The sequence below is a fragment of the Trichomonascus vanleenenianus genome, assembly GCF_965637985.1.
Source record: "Trichomonascus vanleenenianus strain CLIB 3782 genome assembly, contig: TRVA0_062S, whole genome shotgun sequence".
NCBI lineage: Eukaryota > Fungi > Ascomycota > Dipodascomycetes > Dipodascales > Trichomonascaceae > Blastobotrys > Blastobotrys vanleenenianus.
Window position 1 is genome coordinate 1 of NW_027481825.1, and position 25,028 is coordinate 25,028.

General features: G+C 47.7%; 10 protein-coding genes across 10 annotated transcripts; 6 read left to right on the top strand and 4 right to left on the bottom strand.

The window, feature by feature from the left end:
- Nucleotides 1-921: 921 nt before the first annotated feature.
- Nucleotides 922-2,610, top strand: TRVA0_062S00100 (Zn(II)2Cys6 transcription factor; the record flags this gene model as incomplete). Its single annotated transcript, XM_076687527.1, has 1 exon — nucleotides 922-2,610. The coding sequence occupies one exon, from the start codon at nucleotides 922-924 to the stop codon at nucleotides 2,608-2,610; it is 1,689 nt and encodes a 562-aa protein (XP_076538217.1).
- A 621-nt stretch (nucleotides 2,611-3,231) lies between these two features.
- TRVA0_062S00122 (uncharacterized protein) lies at nucleotides 3,232-4,755 on the bottom strand (the record flags this gene model as incomplete). Its single annotated transcript, XM_076687528.1, has 1 exon — nucleotides 3,232-4,755. One exon carries the CDS (start codon nucleotides 4,753-4,755, stop codon nucleotides 3,232-3,234), a length of 1,524 nt encoding a protein of 507 aa, XP_076538218.1.
- A 1,892-nt stretch (nucleotides 4,756-6,647) lies between these two features.
- Nucleotides 6,648-8,264, top strand: MAL61 (maltose permease Mal61p; the record flags this gene model as incomplete). Its single annotated transcript, XM_076687529.1, has 1 exon — nucleotides 6,648-8,264. One exon carries the CDS (start codon nucleotides 6,648-6,650, stop codon nucleotides 8,262-8,264), a length of 1,617 nt encoding a protein of 538 aa, XP_076538219.1.
- Nucleotides 8,265-10,459: 2,195 nt separating this feature from the next.
- Nucleotides 10,460-12,406, top strand: TRVA0_062S00166 (Zn(II)2Cys6 transcription factor; the record flags this gene model as incomplete). The annotated part of the gene is made up of 2 exons (XM_076687530.1): nucleotides 10,460-10,526; nucleotides 10,614-12,406. The coding sequence occupies 2 exons, from the start codon at nucleotides 10,460-10,462 to the stop codon at nucleotides 12,404-12,406; spliced, it is 1,860 nt and encodes a 619-aa protein (XP_076538220.1).
- Nucleotides 12,407-12,620: 214 nt separating this feature from the next.
- On the bottom strand, nucleotides 12,621-13,496 carry TRVA0_062S00188 (flavin reductase family protein; the record flags this gene model as incomplete). The annotated part of the gene is made up of 2 exons (XM_076687531.1): nucleotides 12,621-13,442; nucleotides 13,485-13,496. 2 exons carry the CDS (start codon nucleotides 13,494-13,496, stop codon nucleotides 12,621-12,623), a joined length of 834 nt encoding a protein of 277 aa, XP_076538221.1.
- Nucleotides 13,497-14,297: 801 nt separating this feature from the next.
- On the bottom strand, nucleotides 14,298-15,317 carry ANT1 (Ant1p; the record flags this gene model as incomplete). Its single annotated transcript, XM_076687532.1, has 3 exons — nucleotides 14,298-15,063; nucleotides 15,122-15,157; nucleotides 15,220-15,317. The coding sequence occupies 3 exons, from the start codon at nucleotides 15,315-15,317 to the stop codon at nucleotides 14,298-14,300; spliced, it is 900 nt and encodes a 299-aa protein (XP_076538222.1).
- A 1,248-nt stretch (nucleotides 15,318-16,565) lies between these two features.
- On the top strand, nucleotides 16,566-17,175 carry RPL12B (large ribosomal subunit protein uL11B; the record flags this gene model as incomplete). The annotated part of the gene is made up of 3 exons (XM_076687533.1): nucleotides 16,566-16,577; nucleotides 16,636-17,107; nucleotides 17,162-17,175. The coding sequence occupies 3 exons, from the start codon at nucleotides 16,566-16,568 to the stop codon at nucleotides 17,173-17,175; spliced, it is 498 nt and encodes a 165-aa protein (XP_076538223.1).
- Nucleotides 17,176-20,246: 3,071 nt separating this feature from the next.
- On the top strand, nucleotides 20,247-21,303 carry SCD6 (Scd6p; the record flags this gene model as incomplete). Its single annotated transcript, XM_076687534.1, has 2 exons — nucleotides 20,247-20,528; nucleotides 20,698-21,303. The coding sequence occupies 2 exons, from the start codon at nucleotides 20,247-20,249 to the stop codon at nucleotides 21,301-21,303; spliced, it is 888 nt and encodes a 295-aa protein (XP_076538224.1).
- A 433-nt stretch (nucleotides 21,304-21,736) lies between these two features.
- On the bottom strand, nucleotides 21,737-22,073 carry TRVA0_062S00276 (uncharacterized protein; the record flags this gene model as incomplete). Its single annotated transcript, XM_076687535.1, has 2 exons — nucleotides 21,737-21,789; nucleotides 21,845-22,073. The coding sequence occupies 2 exons, from the start codon at nucleotides 22,071-22,073 to the stop codon at nucleotides 21,737-21,739; spliced, it is 282 nt and encodes a 93-aa protein (XP_076538225.1).
- Nucleotides 22,074-22,924: 851 nt separating this feature from the next.
- Nucleotides 22,925-24,940, top strand: PRD1 (metalloendopeptidase; the record flags this gene model as incomplete). The annotated part of the gene is made up of 1 exon (XM_076687536.1): nucleotides 22,925-24,940. One exon carries the CDS (start codon nucleotides 22,925-22,927, stop codon nucleotides 24,938-24,940), a length of 2,016 nt encoding a protein of 671 aa, XP_076538226.1.
- Between the last annotated feature and the right edge of the window lie 88 nt (nucleotides 24,941-25,028).

Below are 25,028 nucleotides of genomic sequence, written 5' to 3' on the forward strand. Positions count from 1 at the left end.
CCGATACGCTGAGGGCACCAAGAACATCCTGGACGAGTACTTCTCCGGCCGAAACAACTACCGACCACAGGACGTCATTGTCATCAACGGTGACTACGCCACCAAGGCCTACGGTCAGCGAAAGTAATCTCTTACTCTGTTTGTAAATATTTTATAGATCAATCTGGTATTAATCATGTGGTATTATCAATTTGTCAGTTTGAATTTGTAACTGGTTCTATCAACTACCAAGCACACTATTCACAAGGTTCCATTGACATGAGTTCATCTCAGGCACCCTAGTCTTCTTCGAGGGCCAGCCCTCGAGCTCCAGTAGTTGAGGGCTCTGCCCCCAAACCCCCGTACTGTGTGACGACGTTCAGTGTAACAAACTCCCAACCAAATTTGCCGTAGTGTAACAAATATCCGTTACAGTCGAAAAAACTCTGCGGAGAGGAGCCACACAGGGGGTTTACAAGTTCCCCCATTGATACTAGAAGTAGAGTAAAATAGAGTTCAACTATTTATCTCCGCGGAGCGGAGCCTCAGGGGGGTTTGGGGGGACCAGTCCTCCAAGTGACGCATATATGGGATGTGATAGTGGGCTATGGCTATGAGCATAATCAATCAATCCTAATAGATATAAAATAAAATAAAGTAACTGTAGTATCCCCCGGGATATGTCGAATCAATTGGGTGCAGATATATGTATTGAGATCACTCTAGCATAACCAAATGGTTTTCTGTTCAGTTGGTTCACGAAAATACGGACTTCGCTTCAGCTATAGCTATATATATATTGTGTATATAGGTAATGTTCAGCCGCGTTCAGCCGCATGTACTCCGAGATTGCCCGCGACAATATCCGACCCTACGCTATCCCATGCGAGCAGACCATAGGTCACTCGGACTGTTTGAGTTAGGCGTCGACAAGGCCCGAACATGGTAGTCGAGGAGGAAGGGACCTCGAGGAAGCGGTTCCACCGCACTTCAAAGGCCTGCACTACCTGTAGACAGAAGAAGCTCAAGTGCAACGCTTTGGAAAAATACCCGAACCGATGCGATCGATGCCAAAAGAACAATACGGTATGCGAGATCGATGCCGCCTACAAGAAGGTCGATAGTCCGATTTCGGTTGCAAGCCCCTTCCAAGCGGACAAGGCTGAAGACTACGTCAAGGTCAACTATGATGTGCCGAGTGCCGACAAGCCAGGGCACAGCTATCTCGTAGATCAACCAGTAATGGAGGAGGAGAAATTGTTCAGCGGAGTGGTCATTCCAGCAAAGACCATGCAGGATTTGGTCAAGATGTTCTACGACGATTTCTATGAGCACCTTCCGGTGTTTCCAAGGGAGTATCTTGATTATAACCATCTAACAGGGGATAAGCGGGTCATCCTATGGGCAATGTGCACCGTAGTTTCTCCATGCGTATGCCCGGAATACACAGAAGATCTCTATGCGCATGCGTTCAACCAATTGCACACGGTGAGCATCCAAACAAACTTCATGACCAACCCCCAGGAGATCTTGCCGCGTATAATGGCTGTTCTAATACTGTGCTACTGGAGGCTCCCCCGGAAGCCGCCTCGGCCTGATAGCTCATGGGTCATGCTAGGGATGGCTGCGCACTGGGCAATGCACATTGGCCTTCATCGGCTGTCATCCCATAGCGACTTTACCGGAAACGAGGCTCTCTATAACTACGGCGTACTAGCATCGCTTATATGGTCAGCGCTTTTGATAGTTACGCAGCAGCTTGGGTGCCTTAATGGGCTTCCCTGCACCCTTGTGTTTAACCAACGCACATACCGAATACTCGGCCAGATAGACCCGTCATCCAGAGTCCTGGCACGATTTATTGCCAGGCTCAAGATCGCAATCGTACTCAAAAATGGAATGAATAAGCTGGGCAACACCTCCGATACTGAATTCGGAGTGGTCGATGCTAGGGCTAGAGGGCTGTTACATTCAGCTATTATCGATCAGCTCTCCATGACTGTCAACACCATGGAAATTAGCGAGGACGATGAGCTTACGGAGATGTTTTTCCTCGCGGCAAAGCTGGAGATCCACTCTTTCCTTCTTTTGCCTGACTCGCTACTCAAGGACCAGCAGGCGGTGGCAGTCCCTATATACCTTGCTGCAACCAAGGCAATTGATCTTTCCATCCAAGTTGCCAGTCGGACCGACTATTATATGTCATTCCCCTTGCTTTACCAGCGGATATCGTTGCTCGGTGCTGTAATTCTCTTTGGTTTGCTTCTGTCGCCACTCCATCGGACACTTATTGATGTCGATGCCAGCCACAACTCTATTAGCAAAGTATACCAGCTATGCGTGGCAATGACTGCTTCTAAAGATGACGTTTTCTCCAAAGTCATCGCAATGGTAGAGTGTTTCCGTAGACTTGAGCAAGCACACACACTCAAGCAGCCTGTATTCAACGTCAAAAGTCGCCTAGGTGCCAGCGGATTCATTAGCGCACTTAGTCTTGTCAAAGATGAACTACAGTCCCAAGAAATGAATCACCTAGCTACAAACGACTGCACGGCGCCCGGGGTTCATGTTCAGTCCGACTTGGACTCTTTATTGAACGACCTATGGGGATGGAAGGACTTTCCTTTGTAATGCGATAATATATAGGTACCAGAGACGGACCACCAAATTTGCAGAATCCTCGGTGCTGGATTCTTAAAGTCCTTATGGTATTATTATCCTTTAATGCTTATACATGTCGATGATATCTGTTTGTTGCAAACGAATACTACAGCGCTATTACACCATTGCATGACTACCAAATGCACCGTTCCAGGCAGATCGATCGCTTGTTAAATGCTAGCATGTTTTCCAATCAGTCGAACTCTTCTTTGTCGACCTCTTTCATAATGATGCCGGTAATAGATATTTCCGACTCCGACCATCTCTCATCTTTCCACGGACAAATAATCGCGCCAAGCAGTGCCATTGGTCGCGGGCTGTGAAGAAGACGGTACAGAGTATAGCGAAGTCGAAGCGGCGATTCGTAGTTGGCGACTCTTTTGATGATTTTCCTCATTACAACCTCGGAGAATGAGGTTTCAAAAATTGAAGATGCGTAAATCAAGACAGCAAATATAACCTTATTGGCCCTTATTTGCAAGCCTATTATTATCCAATCATCTTGATCCCACTAAACGGAAAGCATCCCTTGATATTATCGTACAGTACGAACTCTATCGTCTGATTGTGATAAATAGTCATGATTACTAGCTAGTCTGACGAAGACAGTTTGGGCCTGACAAACGTCTCAATAGCAACATAACCAGACGAGTTTGTAAGCAGGTAGGCCTCGGTGAGCTGCTTGAGGTATTCCTGTGAAATATATACAACTTTGCCGCTTTCATTGACAATCCAATGGCAGGAGCTTCGCGGGAAGATACGAAGCGTTTGAAAGCCATGCAAAAGATCATCGTCGTAGCAAGCTCGATAGTACCTGACGCTTGCGTCGAACAAATCTATCAGGGCTAAGGCATGCCGCCACACGACCGACACGAACCGCCCAAGGAATTTTTTCTCTGAAAACTTGTAGTGTAATGTCTCGATTCGGTCATTCGGCAGACAGTGCTTGAAGTCGCAGACCAGCGACCAGCCGTCAAAGTCTGCCGATTTGTTCTGGAGCAGCGAATCCAGCGAGAGGGCGTAAAGCCGTGGCTTATTCGTATGTAATGCAAGTAGATGGGTCTGGGTGAGGGCGACGCCGCTCGATATGCTCGACATTCTATAATGGACAAATTCCAATGGCATAGTGCAGTCGACCACCAGCTCCTGTGAGTCGATGCGGTACGCCCGTAGAGTGTTGCCAATTGCAAACACGTATTCGGTAGTGGCCAGCAAGGTGGAGACACCCTGGGCTTGGCGAGTGACGGGTACTTCCAAGCTCCATTTTAGCTCCTTAGGGGTCGCCGCACACAAATGGTAAGCCGTGAAGTCGGGCGAGGATGCATACGCCATAAGAAGCGAGTCGTCGGCCTCCATATCTACATACTGTAGCTTGGCCCTTAGCCCCAATGGCGCATTGGAAGAATTGGCATTGCTGCTCAGGAGCAGCTCATCCATGGGCCAATGACTCCAGCTACGGCTAGACGGCTCGCGAGGATGTAATTCAGTAACTACACAGCCCGATGGGGAAGAAGTGGACACTTCAAAGTCGCCGGCGCCCTCCGCCGGAGAATAAACAAGCCGCACTTCTTTCCTAGTGAAATCGATGACTGGATAGTAAATTTTGGGCCGCGAGGGAGGCCGCAATGGGTTGTCCTGGGTCGTGAGGGTGTCCAACTGGGCGGGGAAAGCGACATGGCCGCTTTTTAGATGCATAACTGAGCGCGGAAAGGGTATCTGCCGGTTAAATTCGGCGACCAATGCAATATTTCCAAACTTATCGGGGATCTGGTACAATTCACCTAAATCCTCGTTATACCCCTTTTCGTCCAGGACGTACCCCGTTATGCGCGACTGGGGCCATGCAAACGACAGGTTGTGTGCAACTGTAAGGTATCTCAGACAGGCATTGAGCCAGGGACCTGCCCCGGGGATCTCTTTTCTAAGACTATAGTCTGACCGTACTGGCGCAAGGAACGCGCTCAGGTGTCTGGTCGCCGGAGCTACTACGTATTCGTCCGTCTGGTTCACCACAATGCCCCGAAACAGTCTACATGTGTGCGCCAGGCTCACCAGACTGTCAAAGTCTCCCACGTGATGGAACACTTCCGCCCATATCTCTGTCGGAATGAGCATTGTACCGGTTTCGTTTCTATCAGATGCCCTACGGTTATGTTTTGGAGGGTCAAGCCGTGTCCGGCCGCGAGTTATATGTTCTGCTAAAATAACGGCATTTTAATTTGTAAAAGTTTAGCCATCGACCTAAGTATCAGGGATACTATCAGTCAATCCAAGTATAAAAAAGGGACTAGATGTAGTATCAATGTATTCACACCTTTGTAAATGCCTATAAAACAAGTAAATCACAATAGACTACCAATTAAAGCGCTCATGTACCACAATAGTGTAAAGTGGGTCGATTATCGGCAAAGCATAATACTATCATGATAAAATAATTTTATTGCATAGTTCTCCGCAATTGAACAATTAGAAGGCACTAGTATCACGGCCCGGATAAATCGTTGGTCGGATGGGTCATGGCCAATGATACAGCAGTAGGTACTGGTAACTCTGCATGTGTTTCACGGATGCCTACAGTATTTCAAAATCAAAAAATTACTTTTCGACCATCTTTTCGACATTTTACTAGTGCAAGGAGAGAATTAGACCAGCCTTACATAGTACAGTGGTCAGAATGTACCTGATCTGCATCTGGTGCATATTTTTTTTGGTCTACAGGGTAAGGCGGCCTGATGGAGATTGTGACGGCATTTCATAGCGGAGTATTCACCAGGTTCCTGCAAACTGCGTGTACAAATTGCGTGTGGTTTTTAGGTTTCCTCCTTCAATGAGCGCTAGTAGGCTGCTTACATTCAATATGTGTGGACTGGGTAAGTGAGAGGAAAAAATACCTATGTAGAGGATAACACGACTACCGTTGATCTTTCTAGATTGATTTTTTCCGACGTTTGAAATTATCTGACAGTAAGGAAAAACCTGCAGAAGATAAGAAAGCCTCCGAATTCAACGCTGGTATTGGTATGAAAATACAATACATTGTGTACTCCTGCATACTTACGGTGGGTGATGAGCCGCACACATGTGTCAGACTGAATTGTACGCTACCCATCCGGTAGACCAAATCACTGATGAGAAACGGGAAATGGGCAGGTAAACAGCTCTTGACATGAAGACTGTAGCTGATTATTGGTCTAACTGGACCCGGCTTGTAGTATCACGTCATGCGGGATGAATGAATAAAATGAGGAGGCTTTCAATTGAGAAGTTGCATAGCCGTTACTACACCCCACTCGCGTATTTACCCCACTGCATAACCCCACGCCAGAATGTCTGAGGTGGGGTAACAATTAAACGGGGACGCCCATATGGAACAGCTAAAGAGTTTCAATATTTTTCGAAAGGCTCTACACCAATATTAACTCTTATACGTATTATTTTTTGGGATTTTTAGCGGGAGCTATTAAATTCTCACTAGTAAATTCCTTGTATTACATACGAGGGGATATGAATGAGTCTTTTAAATGTTTGAAACCTCGCTATACGTCCCTCATTGCCGTTACATGTACCAGGTAGATCAACGTTTGATCCTTTCACCGGAAAAAAACTGTTGAATAACAATCGGGGAGAATTGGAATGAAATCTGCAACTGAATAACACCCCAATCGGCAAAAGATGAACGGGAGAAGCTTACCCCGGGCAAGTACACAGAGTGGTCATCTGAGAAAACGGGGGCTGCACTAACGTAATGCATGCTGCATGGGTAAGAGGTACGAAAGGTGGAGGGCAGACTCGCAGGAGTTCTGTACGAAAAAAATGAAATTTCTCGGACCGAGAGACCACGAAAGGCTGCCTAACCTATGGATCAACGGAATTATTAAATCCTCGGACGTTTTTTCTCTCTAAAGTAGCCCTCGACACACTAGTATATATAACTGAGGGATTTGGAGTAGGATAGAGATCTAACAAATCAGCTCCATATCTACACTCCGAGTGCATATACACAAAGTATGGATAAAACTGAGGTAGAACATAATGAGGCCGCTCAGGGCGACTACGAGCCAGACACTAAGCTCGAGTCGACTCAGCTCGATGCCCAGCTCGAGGCCGAGTATGAGAAGAGTATGGGCCTGTGGGAAGGCCTGCGGACCTACCCAAAGGCGGTGTTATGGTGTATTATCGTCTCCTTCACGGTTATCATGGACGGCTATGACACCGCTTTGCTCGGATCATTCTACGCTTACTCTCAGTTCAAGGAGAAGTACGGTGACTTGTACGGTGACCAGTACGAGGTCCCGGCTAAGTGGCAGACTGCTTTGTCCATGACCGGCAGTGCTAGTGGTATTATCGGTATTATGATCTGCGGCCAGTTCGTTGATCGAATCGGTCACCGAAAAATTATGATGGGTTTGCTTGTGTACATGGCTGGAATTGTCTTCATGTATGTATTCTGCCCGAATCGAACTGTCCTGCTTATTGCTGGGTTGCTCTTTGGTATCGCTACTGGTATCTTCAGTGTTTTGGCCCCAACCTATGCATCTGAGGTCTGCCCGGTTGTGCTACGAGGTTACCTCACCACCTTTATCAACGGCTGCTGGGTCATTGGCCAGCTTGTTGCTCAGGCTGTGCTCCGAGGCAACATGAACCGAACCGACGATTGGGCTTACCGTCTGCCATTCGCTCTCCAATGGATGTGGCTCCCATTTCTGTTCGTTGGCATATACTTCGCTCCAGATTCCCCATGGTGGCTTGTACGAAAGGGTCGGATTGAGGACGCCGTCAAGTCTGTTAAGCGCCTCGCCTCTTCCAAGGTTCACGTCGACCCACACAGAGCAGTAGCCATGATGATCCACACTAACGAGCTCGAGAAGGACGCCGAGTCGGGCACCTCCTACCTTGACTGCTTCAAAGGCACAGATTTGCGACGAACTGAGATCACAGCCGTCGCCTTTGTCATCCAGGCTGTCGCTATGGGTAACGTTATGGCTTACAGTACTTTCTTCTTTGAGTCTGCTGGTCTTGATGAGACCAACTCGTTCAACTTGGGTATTGGCCAATATGCTCTTGGTCTAATTGGTGTGCTCACTTCGTGGTTCCTCATTGCCAACACCGGCCGACGGACTATTTACATTGGCGGTGTCTTTTCGATGATGATCCTTTTCTTCATCATGGGCTGTGTTTCGCTGGCCCCAAGCACCAATCAGGCTGCGCCATGGGTCATTGCTGTGTTGGTACTCATCATTGTGCTCATTTACGATGCTACTCTAGGTCCAGTCACCTACTCCGTTATTAGTGAGATGTCCTCTACTCGACTGCGAGGCAAGACCATTGCGTTGGCCCGAAACCTGTTTAATTTGTGGGCTATTGTCAACGCTGTCATATACCCGTACATTATGAACACCACTGCTGGTGACTGGAAGGGCAAGGTTGGCTTTTTTCAAGCTGGATTGTGTCTTGTTTGTGTGACTTGGGCCTTCTTCCGACTTCCAGAGCCCAAGGGCCGAACTTACGAGGAGCTCGACATTATGTTCTTGCGGGAAATACCCGCTCGAAAGTTCAGCTCGTATAAGGTTGAGCCACTTGCTTCGACAAAGGGTGGTGAGGAAGAAAAGGAGCTGGAGGCCTAATGTGTTACCCTGCTATTATGTGTTTTGTACGTTTTGTATATGGTATTGTAATTATTGATGTGATAGATGGTATTTCTAATTACTTGATTTGCAGAAACTGCAGAAGCAGTTATTACTACTATTACTACGTTGTATTTGGTAGTGTTAGGGGTACTGTGATGCAGAATTGAATGAATGTGGCGTTGATTGTCTTGATGGCATTGGTTTAAACTGCGTGCCGACACTATTTATATTTTGTAAATTACCCGAAATAGGCTGAAATATATATCAATATTGGCAAACGGTACTGGAATTAATTGTGACACTAGGGCCATACCATATCAAGCATTCCGTGTATTGCAATTAATGGCAGTACATTAACTACTGTATATCCTTCCTCATATGTGGTACGGTAGTCCCTCAATCGTACCACATACGCTCTCAATCAAGTACAGTTCATGGCCTTATTCTAACTTCCATCTCCAATTGGAACGCAATGGGTCAATACATGGCACAAACACCCCATCACAAGCTATTATTTACCTTCACCAATTATAACTCTGCGAATTGCAATAAACCTTGGCAATTCAGGCAGAATTCTCATGGCAAAATAGCTTTCAATATCCAGCCGCGGCACTGTTGCCGTGTATTAACCATAATATCCATGTGAGACACCACGTGTGGCTAGCCAAGCAGAAAAGGACCCTGCAGTGGCCGTGGCGAGACAGCCGGAGGGGTTCCATGCATCGAAGACCTCGGGATCGACAGACCATCCCATGCAAGGACAAAAATAAACCGCAGCGCCTTTAGAGGTTAAGCGGGATTTTACGCCGTCGAATAGAGGCTCTGCAAATCGATCTCCTTTCGTCTAGCGCGATATTAACAAGTACGTACTATTAGATCGTGTTTCGCGTTTGTTTCTCAGATGTGGTGGTGCTCCTACTAAGTGCGGCACCAACTAAAAGCTGTTGAGAATTGATGACAAGTATTCAACGAGTCGTATTTCAATCCCAATAGAATTTATAGAATATACGTCATTGCTGGGGCTAAGCTAGTCATTTGGTATTACCCCAGGAAAAATAAACCCTTGAAGTTTACACAGCCTAGTTGCTTGGCTCGGCTCGGCTGCTTTTTGTCCATCCAGTCCTTTAACAGCATCACCATAAAATCATACCCCCCCCCCTCACGCACTGGCCAAGAGAAAGGCTGGGCTCGGTCCTTGGCTATCATACGATGCTTGGCCTAGTGGCTGAGACGTCGGTGACTCGTCGCGACTCGTGCTACCCGGGCCGGTGAATTCGCCCAACGGGCTGCGTCGGGAAAATCAGGCGCGAATTCACCCGACGGGCCATTTTTTGATGGATTACATAATAAGCGCACTCTGCGATTACATAATTGCTTGGCGAATGTCCTAGTAAAAATGCCGCAGAGAAGAGGAGGGGGAACAAAGTAGGTAATAGAAGCTTTGAAATTTGCCATCGGTTTGCTCTGTATAGGTTTGATGGAAGAGGCATTTTTATTTTTAACCTTCGTCGCTACGCTAGTCGACAGGTCTGTGATCTATGCAGCTCTCATTAGACATCGCAGCGGCACTGTGTGTGGAGATGTAGTGTGATGCCGAGCCTTCTATCTCTGATGCCAAGATCGCGGAGTACCTATTATTGCTAGCGTATCATTGGGGTTGAGTATCCTCTGCTGGGCTGGGCATGACCTTTTTTTTCCCCGCCTCTATCCAGGAAAAGCATTCCAAATGACCCGCCCAACAACTGCGCTACCTTCTTTTAGGATATGACCTGACGAAGTCCAATTCTCAACGAGATTAAATGTCGTTGAGAGCCGTGTATATATGCAAGCTGCCTGTTTAGGTAATTGATAGGCGAAAAAGAGTAAGGCTGCTACTGCAAGGGAGGCAGTTGTCTCAGCCGGAGGGTGTCGGTTTTGGGTAGCATTGCGGATCGGGCTGGGCACCCATCATCGAGGCGGAGATGAAGGAGGATCGAAGATCAGGGTAGCATATCGGCTGGCATACCGATGGTGTATTCTGGTATTCGATGAGTTGATGATGCGGATTTCTTTTGAACCGCGTCTTTTTTATCCATATATAGAGGGGTCCCCCCTCCTTCTCCTTGGGCTTCTCCATTCGTTAATACAGCAGTATACATACCCTGACAATACGATATTAGACTATTAGTTATTTGATCTTCGATTGATCTCGCATGATGACATCTGTCAAAATCGAAGACTCCGTTAAGCCAAAGAAAAAGATCCAGCGGCTTCGAACCGGTAAGTAGTACATACAATGCATTACAGGACCTGCAGCTAATAATGCATTGTCCTGCATGAGTTACCAAGAAGACTAACATGAAGTAGGCTGTTGGACCTGTCGAAGACGTGGGTACAAGTGCGACGAGGCTAAGCCCGTTTGCAAGAATTGCACTCGACTTCAGATCGCCTGTGAGGGTTATGGAATAAGATTGAAGTGGCAGGATGAACAGACCCCACAAAAGAAGGGTCGAAAGAGAAACTATACTCTGACCGCGAGTCCCCCTACCAATGGCAACAGTATTCCATCTACACCAGCCGAGGCTCCGTCGAGTTACCAGCAGTCTGTCCTTAATAGCGAGCAGCTAAACGGCTACCAGCATGTGCTTGGATTCAGCAAAGTGCCTAATAATACTCAGGTTAACCAAGCCAACCAAATCAGCCACATGAACCAGATTGAGGACTCGGACTTTATCTACTCCTCACCATCAACGACTTCACCGTCTATGTCAGCAGGCGCCCCTATGACCCCACCAATGAACCCTCCTTACACTTCGCCATACTTTGATAACACCCCTCCACCAATCACCTTCCCACAGCCAACAGTTCCCCTGCCTTCCCCGGCTTCAGCAAATAATATTGTGGCCAACGACATCTTTCCCATTGCTAATTCTTTCTTTTCACAGTCTGCGCCAGCTAAGAGCTCTATACCTGATAAGAAGAAGTCGAATGAGTCTATTCTACTTACCCACTTCCTGCGATCTCTGGTCCACGAGCTCAACGCCATCGAGCCGTCTACAAACTTCAACTACTTTCGTGACATGCTGTTCCCTCTTCACCAGTCATGCGAGTCGCTCAAGAACGCCCTCTGTGGCCTGTCTGCCCGCCACATGTCGCAGCTTTACCCGGAGTACATCTCCAGGGCCATGGAATACAAGGTCGAAGCGCTACGGTGCCTGCGGGAAGAGCTGTTGTGCAGCCACTTCAACATGAAGTCCCTGACGACCATCCTCATTCTTGGTGTCCAGGAGGTGTATGAAAGCAACCACGAGACTTGGCGACAGCACGTCGAGGGCGCCATGCGAGGAATTTTGGGTAATGACAAGCGTCTGCTGAGGCAGGCCGAGTCGGATCCTTTCGCCTCGATGACCGTTGCGTACCTCGAGTACCAGGACACCATGTGCCATCTTCTGACTGGTGGGCCGACTCTCCTTAGCCGCTTTGGCTCAGAAGTGCCTCAGTGGGGTACCAAGACTGGCCCATTCATCAGGACCATTGGCCCGCTCTACAAGTCCCTGGCTCAGATCTCGCTGGTCGCCTACGAACTGTCCAACGCAATTGCTCCAGCGTACGTTGCGGGCCAGCATATGAAGCGAATTGCCCCAGTGTTCGCGGCGATTGACTTCCTTCAGTGGCCGCCGCACCTCACGGAAAATCGATTTGACATCCAGATCGCGCTTAACATGTGGCTTCCAGAGCAGCCACTAAACTCGAGTGATTACGCCGCAGTGCGAGTGCTCAAGTATGCCACAGAACTTTACTACCTCATGCGATTCGATGCCACGGAGTTTGGACAGCATCTGAGTGCCAACATCGAGACAATCGTCTCCGATGCGCTGGGCTTTGTCAGTGCTATCCCGACCTTTTCCTCTGCCTCGGCTCTTTTGTCGTGGCCCATGTGGCAGATTGGTATTGCGTGTGAGTCTCATGAACACCAGCAGCAGGTCCTTACTATGCTGGAGCAGTGCAAGTGGAAGACCAACAAGCTATCGCTACAGTCGATCATTGACTTCCTGCAGCTGCTGTGGTTCTTCAGGAGGGATCCTCAGTATGCTGGTTACAGCTACCGGGAGCTGCTTACGATGACCATGCAGCAGACCCCACCGGTTATCCTCTATTAATTTATTCTAACGACCTAATGACCTTAAAAGTATACAGACTAAAATATGTTGCGTTACATTCCCTCCGCGAAACAGAGCTCCAGGCTTTTTTTTTTTAATTGCTGCAATTGATACATACTTAATTGACCCATTAAATATAACTGATGCACGGTCGTACTACCGGTATTGATTCAATGATGAAGTTTTTCGGGATAGTTGTGCCGAATTGAACCGGCTACAACGAACTGGAAGGGTTCGGGTCCTTCATTTTAATTCTGCCCATTCGGACCTCGTCCTCGAAGTCTGGCCGAGGTAGCTCAAGAGCAGAAGTAGTTCGGCCGTACAAAATACCACCCAGCCGCGAGATTGGCTTGTACTTGGCAATGTCAATTCTGTTCCGCTCTTCATTAAGCGTGTCCTCGCGCACATGGAAATTGACACCCTCCAAGATGAGCATGGTACCGGTCTGCTTCGAAGGGTCCTGCTTGCTGTACCAATTGTGATGATGGACTAGCTTGCACTCTATCGAAAATACCGACTCTGCAACGTGCGGAGGCTTCACCTTCTCCGACTCCAACGGGGTCAGCCCGCTAAACACCCATTCGTCGCACCCAGGAGGAGCATTGGTTGCAGTATAGTTCGACGCCTCGACAAACCACTCCGAGATCATGTTGACAGTGCACTCGCCGGTCTCGAGAATATTGACACAGGTATCCTTGTAACTGCCGGAGCCACCGGAGATGCCGATACACAAGATAGGAGGGTCGTGGTTAAAGAACTGCGTGTAGGAGAATGGCGCCAGGTTCTTGGTGCCTTCCTTCGACATCGAGGAGACGAACCCAATGGGGCGGGGAACAATGCCGGAGATAAGCAGTCGGTAGTTGTCTCCCGGATTCCTGTTCGCTTCGTACGGGTCAATAGCGACCTTGCGGTGCTTCTTCCATTCAGTGTCAGTCGCACCACCCCCAGGAGCCCACTCGGGCTGGGGGGTCTTTTCGTACCGGAACTCTCTGGGTTCGAAGTCGGGTCGCGATGCCTCGACTTGTTTGAAATCAGGCTATCCTGTTAGTTGGTCCTATACCCCAGAAAATACTCTTACATGACTACTCATGATAAATGATGAAAATGATGAAAATTGTTATTTACTGCCCTCGGATTGATGGTTCAACGTTTAACGTTTGACGTTGAGCCGCCGGTAACCGCGGACCCCGGAGAAACTCCGACTGATAACGTCCGCTCACATTTATACGAGCAGGCCTCTAGCTTCTATCACGTTATTGGCTGACAGTAACTCTAAAGGTCCCATCGAATTACTAGTAGTGTGTTCGATTACTAGCAATGGAGTGAATTCGAGGGCCAGCCCTCGAGCTCCCATACCTGGGGGCCAGCCCCCAGACCCCCGTCTCTGTGCCTTACTCTCAACGTAACAACTTTTTTTCGTTACACTGTTACGAACTCCCAATTTGTAACATAACCCTCTGTTACAATGCGTAACAAATTTCCATTCAATGTTCGAATCTTCGCAAGGCACAGCTTGTTGCACATCTTAGGCTGGCGTGAAACTCGCCAATACAAAGTTTTCGCTAACACAATAGTGTGTTTTTGGACTATCAAATCTTTAAGCCTCCGATTGCAAAGCGCGAGGTTCAACTGAATGAACTATGGTACTAAGGATAATTGGACTTCGCTTACGCTTAAAGTTATCAAAAGTGGAAATCTACTTGATTGATCTCATTAACTATACAGTAAAGCGGTCCAATTAGGTCCGCGAAGGAAATCTAGCGCATATAGGCACCGAAAGATTTAAATGAATGAAATGTGCACACAACCGTGCAATGGGTTAATTTGTCCCCTTTTCGTGGTGTGAGACCTCGCGTATTGGACATCAGTCGCTTATCTTACGGAGGTATAATTACCTAAGGGCAATGCGACGCTTGGAGAAGAACCGGAACAGCAGCACAATCAGCAGCTCTACCTGGTCCTTGAACATGAATAACAGGCCCTGGACGATAACGGCCTTGGAAATTTGTGGCCCTATGCCCTTGTAGAGACCCTTGAGGCCATTCTGCTGCACCATTGCCCTCAGCGCAGACATAAACGTCTTGTACTTCTTGCTCGCAGACTGCTGCATGACCTTGGCCACAATAAGCGGCTGGGTTACCAGAGTCGCCATGACCTTGGCCAATGCACCGATAATGAAGTTCTCGTAGGAGTTGAGCACCAGCTTGCCCGGGAAAAGCACCGCCTTGAGCCTCTCGAACGAGCCGTAGGTGATCGACGGGTTAACCACCAGAATAAGACTGGCCTTCAACCCGGTCCACAGCGCTGAGACGCCGTCCTCTGCGATGATATTCTTGGTGGTCTTGATGAGACCGTCGGGCTTCTTGCCCTCCTCCTTCTTGTCGGAGGAGGTCTGCTGCCGAGTAGTGACTACGCTGACTGGGATAGTGAAGATCTGAGCCAATGCTCCGGCAATAGCACCAAGAGCCAACTCCATCGGAGTCGAGATGTTTCGGCCCCATCTCTTCATGGCCATGCCTCGGACCAGGCCATACCAGTAGAAATATGCAAAGTTTGTCGAGGCGACTCCAATGAGACTCCCCGTCAGGCCGGTATACAACCCGCGCAAGCCCTCTCGGGCATAAATCTTCTTGAAAGCGTCGCTCACGCCATCATATCTTCAATTCTTTGGTTAGTTACGACGAAGTGATGCAGGGGATATGATGTACCACTTACCTATTGTCCGATTGGACTTGAAGTTTGGTCTTAATGCTATATAGACTTTGTTAGTACATCCGCTTCAGGATTTAGAGAGTATTCATGAATTAACGTACATATCAAGAGGATACACCAAACTATTGGCGACGATAGCGGCAGCCGACCCGGCGATGGCCTTGCCCCAGGGGCTCAATTCTTTCGACGGTGCAACCATTATGGGGTAAATCTACAGGAAGGAAATGCAATATATTATACGATAATCCTCTCCTTGGCTATATATACTACTCGCTAGTACATGTAGCAAAGCAGGCTCCGGTGTGTGGGGTTGGATGATGCAAAAAGCTCCCGATCTCCGGCAATTCGTGCGGCTCGACTGCCTCGGCTGCCCCCTCACGTCGTCATAGTCCTTTTCCACTCTTACTCTCAGGTAGCGCAAATAAGCCATTCGCTTTGATTTTTATAGCTATTTTCTATTAGTTTCTGGGGCTTTTCTTGCCGGTTTAGCTGCTTTGAATGCTCCGATTTCGGGCCCATTTAGGTCTGTATGTGAGTCTTTTTTCATGACTTAACGGCCGGGCCACTCTCGGGGAAGGCGGGATCGTACCGAGGTTCGTACGGCTGACACTAATACACCTGTACCGCGGTCTTTATAACAGCCTTACGATCTGTCGCTTTATCATTTCAGCCTCGCCCAAAAGGCTTTTAAACTACAATTGACCTCGTTCTACCTAATTATTTGGCTATATTATCAATATCCTCCGCGCAGCGGAGCCCAAGGGGGGTTTGGGGGGACTGGTCCCCCCATTATCACTTGTTAGTGGTACTGGTAGTAGTGTAATGTTTTCAAGGGCCAGCCCTCGAGCTCCCGTAGCTCCGCTTCGCGGAGGTTCCGCACTTTATCACAGATATTCTCCACATGAGATAGTGTGCCAAACGCATGAAATGAAGTGAGATGCATGAGCCTCACTTTAAGCCGCATGCTGTACGGCGTGCGTGTGTTTGCCTGCGCTCGCTTAAAAACAGTCACGTACCGTTCTCAAATATACTTAGACGCAGACATATCTCGGAACGCTCTCCACCAGTGGCATTGTGCTCTAGCTCTTATAGCGTCCCCAAAATGAATTTCATGGGATCAAATACATAATTATCTAGCTTTATTTCTAGGGAATAGCAAATATTTACTATTTATCTACAAATTCGACAAGAAGAATAACTGCTGAGTACACCTCTGCACGTGTATGTGTTATGTATAGCCCTCCTTTTAAGGTTAACCAGTTTCCTAATTAACTAATCAAGAAAAACGATAACGAAAAATATAAATTTTTAGCGCGGCGTTGGGAGGAAGGCACGGCCTGCTGCGCGCGGTGCGCCAAACAAATCGACTCTCCAAAAACTTACTGGGTTGGAATTTTTGTTCATCAGTTTTTGAAAGACTCGACAGCACTACTGACCGATATCAAAAATGCCACCAAAGGTAAGCAGCATTTAGGGAATGGAAGAGAATGAGTTCGCGAGACTAACCATATTTCTAGTTCGACCCTAATGAAGTTAAGATCATCTACTTGAGAGCCACTGGTGGTGAAGTGGGTGCTTCTTCCGCTCTCGCTCCAAAGATCGGTCCTCTCGGTCTTGCTCCAAAGAAGGTCGGTGAAGACATCGCCAAGGCCACCAAGGGCTTCAAGGGTATCCGATGTACCGTCCAGTTGACCATCCAGAACCGACAGGCCACTGTCTCTGTCGTTCCAGCTGCTTCTACTCTGGTCATCAAGGCCCTGAAGGAGCCACCACGAGATAAGAAGAAGGAGAAGAACATCAAGCACAACGGTAACATTCCTCTGGATGAGATCATCAACATTGCCCGAGAGATGCGACACAAGTCTTTTGGCAAGGAGCTCTCTGGCACTGTCAAGGAGATCCTGGGTACCGCCCAGTCCGTTGGCTGCCGAGTCGATGGCAAGCCACCACATGTTACCATTGACGCCATCAACAACGGTGATATTGACAGTATGTTATTGTGATTTTTTTGGCGAACTTTTACTAACTTTATGCGTTTTCTAGTCCCATCCGAGTAAATAGGGAAATTGGTTTCCTTAGGAGTCCTTTAAAAATGTAATATGTTACGACCATGTGTTGTTTTCTCTCATTTCATTTCCATTTGAAAAATGAAACACACACGTTTGCCAACACTCTGGTGCAGGAGTTTTTAACCCCATAACCTGTTCCTATTTTGGTGCAAACAAGATCAAACATTTTAAATGCGGCCACTCACCGGGATGCTTAGTTCCTACAGCATACGAGGTCCATTTCAACCGCATACATCTCTTCACATTTCAATCGTAGTAATTGTAACTTTGGCTAGCTAAGATTTGCAGTATTGAAGTACTGCGAGTATGTACAACAACAATAAGATAAACTTCTACAATTCAAATCGCTCATTCATTGATAATCTAAACTTGAAAGGCTCACTCATCGATAATCTCCTCCAGTAGTCGATTGGATATCCACCCATTATGGAGTTATATTTTTATAATCATAAGTATAATAAGGGCTCTCTAATGTGTGCGATGACTTCTTTAAGCTGGAGTTGTTCGGGTCCCGCTTCAATGGCTTTCTCATGTCGAACGCATCCTCAGAATCAGAATGGTCCCCGTTGCCCATGCCGTAGTATCCAACAACCCGCCTAAATACTTTGAAGCCAAACAGGTTGTACATTTCAATTGCCATTCGGTTCGACGCCCGCACGTAGAGATCCATGAAGTAGCAGTCCTGATCAGCTTCCTCTGATACGTGTTCCAAATGTGCAACCAAATCCTTGGCAATTCCCAGGCGTCTGTAATCATAGTCTACAGTGACGGCTGTAATATGGCTGTGCCATTCTTTTCCTTGGCCCTCTGATTTGCCGATCATGTAGCCTGACATGCTATTGGAGGGAGTTGCGGACTTGAACATCATAGAGGGCCAGCAGCACAGGTACTGGATGTAATAACTGAGGTTGTAGTTCTCAGTCAGGACATCAAGATTGACTGTGCCCATTTTCAAGATATCCGTCGCCCTGAAGGGCGTTATAGATGTCATTGTTTGATGCTTTTTGATGCTGGTGTATTGTCGAATGGTACTTCAAAAAGCGGTTTCATTAACTTCGGTCAAATTAGTGTTGCTCTACTCAATGTTAATTTTGCCGGCAGGCTATGCTGTATTCGAGGCTGAAAGCTACCGGCTGGTATCTTCTATCTGTCCTTTGTAGTTGCATTTTTATCTGCTTTACAGAGAGTCAATCTGTAATAACACAATGTTTATTGCAAGGTAGTTGGTTGAGTGCGCGGGCAATATCATTGAGCTACCCCAGTCAACAATGTCTCCCTCGATTAGAAAGCATGCAATTTAACTAGAAAATGATGCTTATTCCTGTGGAGAACATTTACAGATACGTAGGATTAGCTCGGGAGTAGTCAGTTGACGAGGTTGGTGTTTTTGAGAAATGATTGTACGCGAATTGAGGTGGGCAAATTTTGTTACGTCATATTGTAAGGGATCAATACGTTGCACGGTATTAGCGATGGTATTTCCAATTCAATTTTAAAATTGCCATAATGCATACTATAATAATATCGACTTGTACAAGCAATGAAGCAATTGTACGTTTATGATAGATGGCAGCAAAGCTTACACTTCACAAAGAACGACTAATATCTTAAAGACATGGCCCAGCGATTTCGCTGTGCTAATCCGAGTTGAAGAACGTTAGGTTGCTAATCTCTAATTCCTTGGAGGATTGGTTTTCTAACGCTCAGTATAACCCAATCGCCGTGGATGTGATACACTCCGGGAACCAATTGATAACAGGGTGAGCTTCTTATTGTTTGGCTTACGGGCTATGCGTTTGAATTGAAGGCTTTCTGTCGCCGGATCCAACAACGATTTTATTTGATTATTGTAGCTTTTAAAGGCTGTAGCAATAAATTTACAATTTCCATAGCAAATTGGGGACGTGATATGTGCCCAGAAGCGTTTCTCATTATTGTTAGCCTTCTGATAAAGGATTCCTCGCGTAGATCAAGTATTGGATATCATAATCCCAGTTTATCTAATGTTCTGCAAATTCATATTACCGATCCAGCTTTAACTGCAAAATAGCAATTGCGTATTATCGGTCATGGTCTTACCTAGCGTTACGCACAGACCTACAATAATTATTATTACTACAGTACCAGTTTTAGCAAATAGAAATTGAACTATATACACGTACGTAGCAGTGTATCAACTTTTCCAGAAATGCCTACCAACTCTACCGGTTCTTCCTAGGTAACAGTAGTGTCTCGATGAAAGGATTGTCATGAAGTATCAGATTTTGTAAACCCAATTGACCAGACGAAGGATTATATCCAAAAAATACTAAAGCTGCCACTATATTACCAGCTACAAGGCCTTAAGTTGAGAAGAGGATAATACTCCAACTTGTGCCGTAAGTTCCTTATCTCCAAGATCGAAACAGAGCTGCCACCAATCAATATCAAGAAGTCAGCTTCCCCCTATTATGTTCGCAAACCTACTCGAATGAACAAAATATTGAAATAAATAGCTTGTCGCCTGTTTGGAATTGAACGTGCTAAGGTCCGGCTCGTTCACGAAATGCACATCGATACAGTGTATTCCAATTGTTCCTTTACATTCGCCAGCGTATAAATGCCAATTACACGATACAATAAATGATCCCACAGATGTATTATCTCTCAAATTTCTACATCAAACTATACAGAACCTAAACATGTTAGCAACTTTCAACACTCAAAATGAATGGCTAGTCAGAGTAAAAATAAACACTGCTCTTCACTGTGAATACAGATAATGTAGGTAAGTATGTTATATTTATTCATCACACTAGCCAACAAAGACGTCGTATGACTTACAGCTTCAATGGTGGTGGAAAGAACGAAGGAGGTGCGTGAAAATTTGGTATGCTGCTCCATGTAGCAGTCTGCAGCAACAGCAGTCACGGAAGGGGCGCGGGAGTGCCGTCCAACCAAACAAAATCCTGGCCTGTCACCAACCACCCGCAAATTTTCACCTTTTGCTCCACTCCCCCCTTTTTATTCTCTTCGTGTCCTTTCCTTCCTCCTTTTAAACTCTTTTCTTGCCTACCGATATGTCGCAGTATATCGGCAAGACCATTTCATTGGTGTCCAACAGTAATATTCGCTATGTTGGAACACTACATGAAATCAACTCGGAGCAGTCGACTGTTTCGCTGAAACAGGTTCGGTCCTATGGCACCGAGGGGCGACTGAACGGTATCAATGAGATCCCTCCGAGCGACGGGGTCTACGAGTTCATTGTGTTTCGAGGCTCCGATGTCAAGGACTTGAAGATTGCCGAGAACCCGGCCCCTGCTCCACAGCAGCCCTTCACCGATCCTGCCATCATTCAGGTAAGTTAATTGAAAGTTGGCGAATTTCTCTTTTATGATGAGAACCCATGGATGATAAATTTTACTGCTGAGGTGTCTCATGCGGATATCCCATGTTGCCTTCCTACTGATAATTCAGAGAATTCGTTATTTTTCTGGTTTGCAATTGTTTTGCTAACTAATTTCATAGGCACAGGATGCTCATGCTCCATATCCAACTGGGTATCCGGGTGGTGGGTTCCCTCCGGCCCCGCAGAACTACTCGTACCCTCCTCAGCCGCAGCAGCAGGCTCCTCCTGCCCAGGCTCAGCCGCAGCAGGATGCCCAGCCAAAGCAACCAGAGCACCCAGCCGAGGAGCATAATAACAAGGAGAACGAGCATCACAAGCAGAGGAGACACTCGCACGGCCACAACAAGCCCCACCCGAAGGTGGTTCCTACCTCTGAGTTCAACTTTGACGAAAGTAACGCCAAGTTCGCCAAGGAGTCGTCGGAGTCTCATGCGGCGGAATTCTACAACAAGAAGTCTTCCTTCTTTGACAACATTTCTTCGACTGCCAGGGAGCGCATCGAAGGCACTAATGACGCTATGACTGGTTACCAACGTCGGGGCGAGGAGCGCAAGCTCAACATGGAAACCTTTGGCCAGCCGGCTGTGCACCATCGCGGTCGAGGCCGAGGTGGGTACCGTGGCCGCGGTCGAGGGGGTCGAGGTGGCCACCAGAACGGAAGAAACCAGAACTTCCAGCAACAGCAGCAGTACCAACAGCAGCAGCCTCAGTCGCAGCCACAGTAATTCCTTCCTGGCGCCCACCTGTATTTATTATATATTTATCATCATGTGTTATGAATCTATTTATCAGTAATCAATTACCAATTATCAGACTATGCCTACCCTGTATATGAACCAATTGTTCAATTGCCTCTAGTTATTTGTAACTTCAGTGTCGCTTATTCAGAGACGTAGTAATCATGCACATCAATCGGTAAGTGGTATGATCAATGAGGTAATGAATAATACATTTTAGGAATAGTCAAATAGCCGAATAGTCTACCAATGTATCAGATAATATGTACAAGTAATGATGCAAAGTTAATGATTTATTCATGGTTAAATGATAAGTTTCTCGATAGTGCAATGGATAATATATTTCCAGAAGAGCCAAAAGCTGTGTGAGCGAGAAATTACAAGCTAAGCTGCAGTTACTGGCATGTACAAGTTTAAATAGTTAGTGTTCAACCGGCCGTCGCTTGAGCGAATCGATCCAGTTTCTAAATTGATCTAAACACCAGTTAGAACCATTAGAACCAACAACCCAACAAATAATAATACTTACACCCCCAGATAGACCCGCTTGCCGATGCACTCAGCCTCCAAGTTTTGAGTCCCACGAGGAAAAAGTTCCATAGGAAGCCCTGGACTAGCGGCATGAACATCTGGTCGCGGATAGTCAAAACCACGATCCAGAACGGTGACCCGTTCGCCTTGGCTATAGCCTTCCTGTACGCGTGCTCAAACCGAAGGTCCGGCAGAGGAGGCACGGGCTTCCTTTCTCTCTTAGCCATGTTGGAAGCTGTACTGGAGCAAAAGAGGGTGTGTCTCCTTGGGATGGCCCGATCCGACACCCAACTGACCTCCACCATAATATTACTTTCCACCGCCGCAGGACATGATAAGTAGTCAAGTTAAACTGGTCTATTGGGCCTGAGGGGCCCTTTTATATAGGATAATTAGATTTGGTAGTTCAATCGACTAATCATGGGAATTGGAGGAGGGGGGTTTGGGGGTGGAACCCCCAACTACGGGGTCTGGGGCAGAGCCCCAGAGTGCATTTCGAATGGTATTAGGGCCTGTATCAATTGGCTCAGAATAAGTGATGTATCTATTCTGGGGCCCTGCCCCAGACCCCGTAGCTGGGGGTTCCACCCCCAAACCCCCGATCCCCACGACTAGTCAATTGAGCTACCACATGCTGCAGGATAGTCCACAGGGTCCGTATCTATACAGTAGTCCTCAGCGGAAATGTAAGGCTATTCCTATCAAACGGCACCATCCACCACTACTATACCTATCGAACGGCACCACCCACTATGGTGCACCACCACAACTAGTCACAATTCCTTGCAAAAAACTACTAGGACCACTCAGACAGGGTAATTGACACTTAGAAGCTTTTTGAAATGTAAAAAAAGAAACCCGTAGAGCCTAATAGACCCCGTTCAACATCGCCTTCTCTTCGTATTACACACGTATCACATCACGTGACTGTGCATGAAAATGTGCCATCGCCAATCATTCCACGGCACCCCATCCCCCCTGCCTAAGGCGAGTATATAAAGCGGTTCTCCACATGCGATCGCTTCGAGTCATCCACCCAGTGGCGACAAGAATAGCAAGAGCAAGGTTTCTGAATACAATGTCTACGCCAATCCCACCCCAGCCTGCCCCGAGCTGGGCAACCACTCCGGAAAAGATCCTCGGGACCGCCGACAAGGCCATCGCTGAGAACAAGCGGGTCGACGACGAGATCGCCCAGGAAGCGAACCCGACCTTCGACTCGGTCATCAAGAAGTACGTGACCTGGGAGAACAAGGAACAGGTCCTGACCGGGCCATTGACCTTCTACCAGCGGGTTTCCACCGACAAGGGTCTCCGAGAAGCCTCCACCAAGGCCGAAGAGAAGCTCGAGAACTACTTCATCGACGCTGCTTCGCGTGAAGACGTTTACGTCAAGGTCAAGGCCGTTTGGGAGAACCTCCCTAAGGGTATTGACCCGGAGTCGAAGCGCCTCGTAGAGAAGCTCGTCAAGAAGTACGAGCGAAACGGCCTCGGTCTTGAGAAGGCCAAGCGAGAGAAGGTAACTCAATTGCGGAAGGAGCTCTCAAATATCAGCATTCAGTTCGCCAAGAACCTGGATAATGAGAATGGGTTCCTGCTGTTCACTAAAGAAGAGCTGGAGGGCATCCCAGAGCGGGTCTATGAGCAGCTGGAACAGGTTGATGGCAAGTACAAGATGACTTTCAAGATGCCTGATGTCCAGCCGGTGCTCAAATACGCCAAATCGGGTGCTACGCGAAAGGCTGTGTTTGTAGGCTACGAGAACCGGTGCACCAACAACAATGAATTGCTGGAAAAGGCTATCAAGTTGCGGGCTGAAATTGCCCAATTGCTTGGGTATAAATGTCATGCTGATTTCGTGCTTGAAGAGCGAATGGCCAAGACCTCTGAAGCCGTGGGCGCTTTCCTTAATGATCTTCGAAAGAAGATGTCCGATAAGGGCAAGAAGGAGGTCGCCGGGCTTCTCGAGCTTAAGAACAAAGATCTCGAAGAGCGTGGTCTGCCAAAGGAGTCTGAACTGTACAATTGGGACCTGCGGTTCTACGATAACTTGCTGCTGGAGCGGGAGTACCAGGTCGACCACGAGAAGATCAAGGAGTACTTCCCGACCGAGCAGACGATTTCTGGCATGCTCAAACTGTTTGAGCGGCTGTTCAGCCTCGAATTTACCGAAGTTACTGAGAACAAGCAGGTGTGGCACCCGGATGTGCGGCAATACTCCGTTTGGAAGACCGAGTCTGGCAAGCCGGAGTTTTTGGGCTGGTTCTACTTGGATTTGCACCCGCGAGAGAACAAGTACTCGCACGCCGCCAACTTCAGCTTGACCAAGGGTTACTACGATGAAGAGGGGAAGCGTGTGCACCCAGCCACTGCTCTTGTGTGCAACTTCTCCAAGCCAACTCCCACGAAACCATCTTTGCTTGACCACAGCGAGGTGACCACCCTGTTCCACGAGTTGGGCCACGGCATCCACGATTTGGTGGGTGACGCCAAGTACTCACGATTCAATGGTAACTCTGTAGACTGGGACTTTGTCGAGGCTCCTTCGCAGATGCTCGAGTTCTGGACCTGGAACCGGGAGCAGCTCAAGGACCTGAGTGGCCACTACAAGAACCCAGAGCAGAAGCTGGAGGATACTCTCATTGACTCTCTTGTGCGGTCCAAGCACGTCAATGGAGCTATGTTCATGCTGCGACAGCTGCACTTTGGCCTGTTTGACTTCACTCTCCACACTGCTTCGGGCGTCGAAGAGGCTGCCAAGCTTGACATTGCCAAGCTGTGGAACGAGCTGCGACAGGACATCAGCCACGTTTCCCAGGGCGATGAGCAGCGAGTCCATGGGTACTCCTCATTTGGTCATATCATGGGCGGCTACGACTCGGGCTACTATGGGTATTTGTGGTCGGAGGTGTTTGCTGCCGACATGTACTACACCAAGTTCAAGACCAACCCACTGGATGCGGCTGCCGGTATGGAGTACCGAACGAAGATCATTGGCCGTGGCGGAGCTGGCGATCAGATGGATTCCCTGCGAGATTACCTTGGCCGAGAGCCCAATAACCAGGCTTTCTTGGAGGAGATGGGCATCCATTGACTATCTGCGAACTTGTAGCGCCACTACCATATTTACTACATCCGTTAATTACCACCCTGGGGCTCTGCCCCAGACCCCGTAGTTGGGG